General features: G+C 43.7%; 1 protein-coding gene across 1 annotated transcript in view; it reads left to right on the top strand.

Annotated features, from left to right (window-relative positions):
- Nucleotides 1–5,000, top strand: part of LOC310879739 (histidine ammonia-lyase-like) — a gene marked incomplete at both ends in the record, with an annotated part of 23,148 nt that overhangs the window by 3,521 nt on the left and 14,627 nt on the right. Inside the window, 6 exons of the mRNA XM_083794566.1 lie at nucleotides 67–104; nucleotides 466–591; nucleotides 1,249–1,388; nucleotides 2,623–2,670; nucleotides 3,731–3,878; nucleotides 4,905–5,000. Of these exons, the coding sequence (XP_083650692.1) occupies nucleotides 67–104; nucleotides 466–591; nucleotides 1,249–1,388; nucleotides 2,623–2,670; nucleotides 3,731–3,878; nucleotides 4,905–5,000 (596 nt within the window). The remainder of the gene's footprint in view (nucleotides 1–66; nucleotides 105–465; nucleotides 592–1,248; nucleotides 1,389–2,622; nucleotides 2,671–3,730; nucleotides 3,879–4,904) is intronic.

Below are 5,000 nucleotides of genomic sequence, written 5' to 3'. Positions count from 1 at the left end.
ATAGGCCTATTTGTCTTCAATGTACAGTAACTAACAGTTCTAACTGTCTTCTCTTCTTGTCTGTAGGGAGCTGCAGGCCAATCTGATTCGCTCTCACAGCGCTGGTAGGATATGTAATGTGATCATTGTTGCCACGTCAAATATTTTATTTTATTTTATTCAACAATGGCTATCTAGGCCCAGGCCGTAGCGTAACGGTCTGGGCACCGGACTGGTAATCCAGTCGCAGTGTGCCGCGGGTTCGACTCCCGGACCCGACACGGCCTTTACTGCATGTCATCCCCCCATCTCTCTCCCGTTTCCTGTCAGCCTACTGTCTGTCCCTTCAAAAATCAATAAAAAAGGCGTAAGCCGCAAAAAAAATATCTTAAAAAAAAACAAAAAAAACAATGGCTATCTATCTACAGATGCTCCAATCAATGGCCCCCTTTCAATTTCAACCTTATTTTCTCATTTTGTATTTAGGAGTTGGCGCCCCCTTGAGTACGGAGAGAACGCGCATGTTGCTGGCTCTCAGAATCAACGTCCTGGCCAAAGGACACAGTGGCGTCTCCATGGAAACGGTGGACGCTATGATGAAGGCTCTCAATGGTATAATATTATGTAACATTAACTCATGGTATATAGAAAATAAATAATAAACACAAATCAGATTTGTCTGAAATTCACAAAATACACTTCATACATAAAGACACTTTTTTACAAACAATTCAACCAGACAAAACAAAACAAGACAAAACAATACAATTCCTAGATAATGGAATAAATAAAGATCATGGATCTGCTACAGTGATGATTAGTGAAAACACAGAAACACAGAAAACACAGGTAGTCTCCAGATGAGAGGACAGCACAGTTTTAAACAAATGAAAAGATGTTATTGAACGAATATGGACAGGTAGATTGTTCCAGTCACAAGGAGCTTTGAACATAAATTATTTTTTGCCAACAAACTCTGAGTTTTGAAACGTGCTATATAAGTAAAGTGGATTGGATTGGATTTTAAATGACCAAACATCTTTCACATTGTGTGTGTGTGTGTGTGTGTGTGTGTGTGTGTGTGTGTGTGTGTGTGTGTGTGTGTGTGTGTGTGTGTGTGTGTGTGTGTGTGTGTGTGTGTGTGTGTGTGTGTGTGTGTGACGTGTGCGTGCGTGCGTGCGTGCGTGCGTGCGTGCGTGCGTGCGTGCGTGCGTGCGTGCGTGCGTGCGTGCGTGTGTGTGTGCGTGCGTGTGTGCGTGCGTGTTCCAGCGTCCTGCCTGTCCTGGGTCCCGGAGAAGGGCACGGTGGGGGCCAGTGGAGACCTGGCGCCCCTCGCCCATCTCACCCTGGGCCTGATGGGCGAGGGCAGGATGTGGTCACCACAGACAGGCTGGGCAGACGCCACAGCGGTGAGTCTGTTGTTCCCTTATTATCACCACAGACAGGCTGGGCAGACGCCACGGCAGTGAGTCTGTTGTTCCCTTATTATCACCACAGACAGGCTGGGCAGACGCCACGGCAGTGAGTCTGTTGTTCCCTTATTATCACCACAGACAGGCTGGGCAGACGCCACGGCAGTGAGTCTGTTGTTCCCTTATTATCACCACAGACAGGCTGGGCAGACACCACGGCAGTGAGTCTGTTGTTCCCTTATTATCACAGACAGGCTGGGCAGACGCCACGGCAGTGAGTCTGTTGTTCCCTTATTATCACCACAGACAGGCTGGGCAGACGCCACGGCAGTGAGTCTGTTGTTCCCTTATTATCACCACAGACAGGCTGGGCAGACGCCACGGCAGTGAGTCTGTTGTTCCCTTATTATCACCACAGACAGGCTGGGCAGACGCCACGGCAGTGAGTCTGTTGTTCCCTTATTATCACCACAGACAGGCTGGGCAGACGCCACGGCAGTGAGTCTGTTGTTACCTTATTGTCGCCCGTTAACCCGTTTACTGTTGTGGATCATCTGATCGACACACAAACCATACAGTGTTTATTTAACCCATTCTGACCTGAGATCAGATTTAAAAAATGTCAGTCGTTCTTTGATTTTTCAAAAATAGCAGACCTACAAGCTCATAGCGCGCCACTCGGTGGCGCGCTATGAGCTTGTAGATCTGCTATTTTTCAATAGCTGAATAGCTGAATAGCTGAACACCAAAATGGGTTCCCGTTCAGAATGGGTTTATGTTATATCTACAATGGTATATGTCTCCACACTGACAGGCAGTTATACTGCCGTCAAAATATGACCCCCCAGTCAAAAAACATCTGGGGCCTTATAAGATGAATACAAAAGTAATATCAACATCTTAATACTGTCCAATACTTAGATAGGGAGGGGGGTGAAATTATGACAGGCAGTTACTGCCATCAAAATATGCCCCCCCCCCCCCCCCCAGTCAAAAAACACTTGAAGGACAGCTGGGGCCTTATAAGATGAATACAAAAGTAATATCAACATCTTAATACTGTCCAATACAGGGTGGTCAAATTATGACAGGCAGTTACTGCCGTCAAAATATACATACAACATTTTAGCTGGGGACCCCCTGGAACTTCCTCAATGACCCCTAGGTGTCCCCAGAGAACCAGTGATCTTCTCTAGGAATTGACTGATTGTGTCCAAAATGTGTTTTCCAGGTCCTGGAGGGCCATGGACTCACACCTCTGGTGCTGAAGCCAAAGGAGGTACACCTGGTCTGGCATGCTTTTGGTCTTCATTCTTTAACACATTTAGGCCTGAAATACCTGTTTCTAGGCCTATATCACTCAATATTTGTCAAGGACCCCAAAAATGATCTGTAATTGGCCTCCGACCCCCATCTGAAAATAAGTTGTTCCAGCTGGGACCTCCCCAGAAGCAAAGATTTTAGTTTAAAAACGTTTGTTCTGAAAAAATATATTCAAAATTTGAGGCACATTTTCACGATTTTTCAAAAATAGCAGACCTACAAGCTCGTAGCGCGCCACTCGGTGGCGTGCTATGAGCTTGTAGATCTGCTATTTTTCAATAGCTAAATTATAACATAATGTTTAAAACACCAAAAGGGGTTACCGCCCAAAATGGGCCAGTATGTTTGTGCCATGCAGGCACCCCCAGGAGCAAAGATTTTAGTTAAAACATGTCCACTTAAAGGTATATTCAGTGATTTCACTTATTTCAAATATCACTCTTTTTTTCTTTCTTTTTTGTGATAATCCTCCCTACTATAGTGTGTGCTGACCATATAAGGAGTTCCGGGGTGGACTGGGGTTTTGTTCAAATCACCAAAATCACTGAATGCTCCTTTTTTTTTAAAGTTATATTATTAAGATTTAAAAGAAATAGCTCATATTGCACAATTTGCTATATTTGAATAGCCAAACAAGCTATAAAAATATGGTTAAAAACGTGGTTCAAATGATTGTGATGGTGTATTAGAATCCATTTTGGGTGGGAACCCCTTTTGGTGTTTTAAACATTATGTTATCATTTAGCTAAAATAGCAGATCTACAAGCTCATAGCGCGCCACCGAGTGGCGCGCTATGAACTTGTAGGTCTGCTATTTTTGAAAAATCGTTAAAATGTGCCTCAAATCTTTCAGAAGATTGTCATGATTTAGAAGATTTTTTTTTTAAATTTCGACTTCAGGCCTGAATGGGTTAACACATGCATTTAGCTGGGGAGTCTATACAATGGCACATTGAAATATCAGTAGTAGAGTAATCATTCTTTATTCATGGTGATTGATTGTGGTTATTGATTAGGGGGTTGCGCTGATCAACGGCACTCAGATGATCACGTCTCTGGGAGCGGAGGCCGTGGAGAGAGCTACGGCCGTGGCCAGACAGGCTGACGTCATCGCTGCCTTGAGCGTGGAGGCCCTCAAGGGAACGACCAGGGCTTTCCATAGTGGTACGCACGCACACACGCACACACACACACACACGCTTTTTTAACCCATTCAGGCCTGACGTGGTGCAACTCCCCTCTCCCCCCTCCCCTCCCCTCCTCCTCCTCCTCCTCTCTCTCTCTCTCATTAGCAGGCTCTGAGCACTATCTCTCTCTCTGTTTCTGGCACCCCCTACTGGTACTAATTAGTCATATACTGCTGCTCAGATACACATACGGACATTGCTGGTTTGCTGGTTGTATAGGAGTGGTTGCACCACTCAAAAATGTTTTCTAAATCATGACAATTCTCGGAAAGATTTGAGGCACATTTTAACGATTTTTCAAAGATAGCAGATCTACAGGTTCATAGCGCGCCACTCGGTGGCGCGCTATGAGCTTGTAGATCTGCTATTTTTCAATAGCTAAATTATAACATAATGTATGTGACCACCAAAAGGGGTACTTCCCGCTCAAAATGGGTTAAAGAAATTGATTTATTTTTTGTCATTCATCAAGTGAAAATACCATCATATTTTACATAATGGGGAACGTCATGGACAGCATTCAATGTAATAACGGGGCGACAGATTCATTGAGTTGAACGGAGAGAAGTGGTGCCATGCTATATTCAGTCCCTCAATCTATATATACTGTAAATTATTTATTGAACCCCAGAACCCAGATCTGTTTTGGATGTCTGAGTGTTTTATGTTAAATTGGTTGTTTCAGCAATGACGTTTTTGTTTTTGGAAAGATTCATAGAGAACTAAGGCGTGGCAGTTACACGTTGGAGAACGATGTATCCATGAGTAACTGTCTATATGTGTATATGTATTATTATTATTATATATGTACAGTATGTAAGTGTCTTGTAAGCCTGTGCGGGCTGGGCATCTTATGATGTATAGGACACTTTAATAAAAACTCTTATCTATCTATTGAGAAAATAATGGACCGATTAGTGGATAATGAAAATAACTTTAGTTACTATAGTAACATACATAAAGTATAATGTTTGCTAAGTGTAATTGTATTGTTTTGTCACAGCTATACATGCAGTGAGGCCACACCCAGGTCAGATGGAGGTCGCGACGAGGATGTGTTCTCTCCTGGATTCTGACGTTTTCCCCTCGCAGATCTCAG

Source organism: Protomyctophum parallelum, assembly GCF_964188405.1.
Source record: "Protomyctophum parallelum genome assembly, chromosome: 22".
NCBI lineage: Eukaryota > Metazoa > Chordata > Actinopteri > Myctophiformes > Myctophidae > Protomyctophum > Protomyctophum parallelum.
Note: the sequence above shows the minus strand (reverse complement) of the source record. Positions and strands in the feature narration are given on the sequence as shown.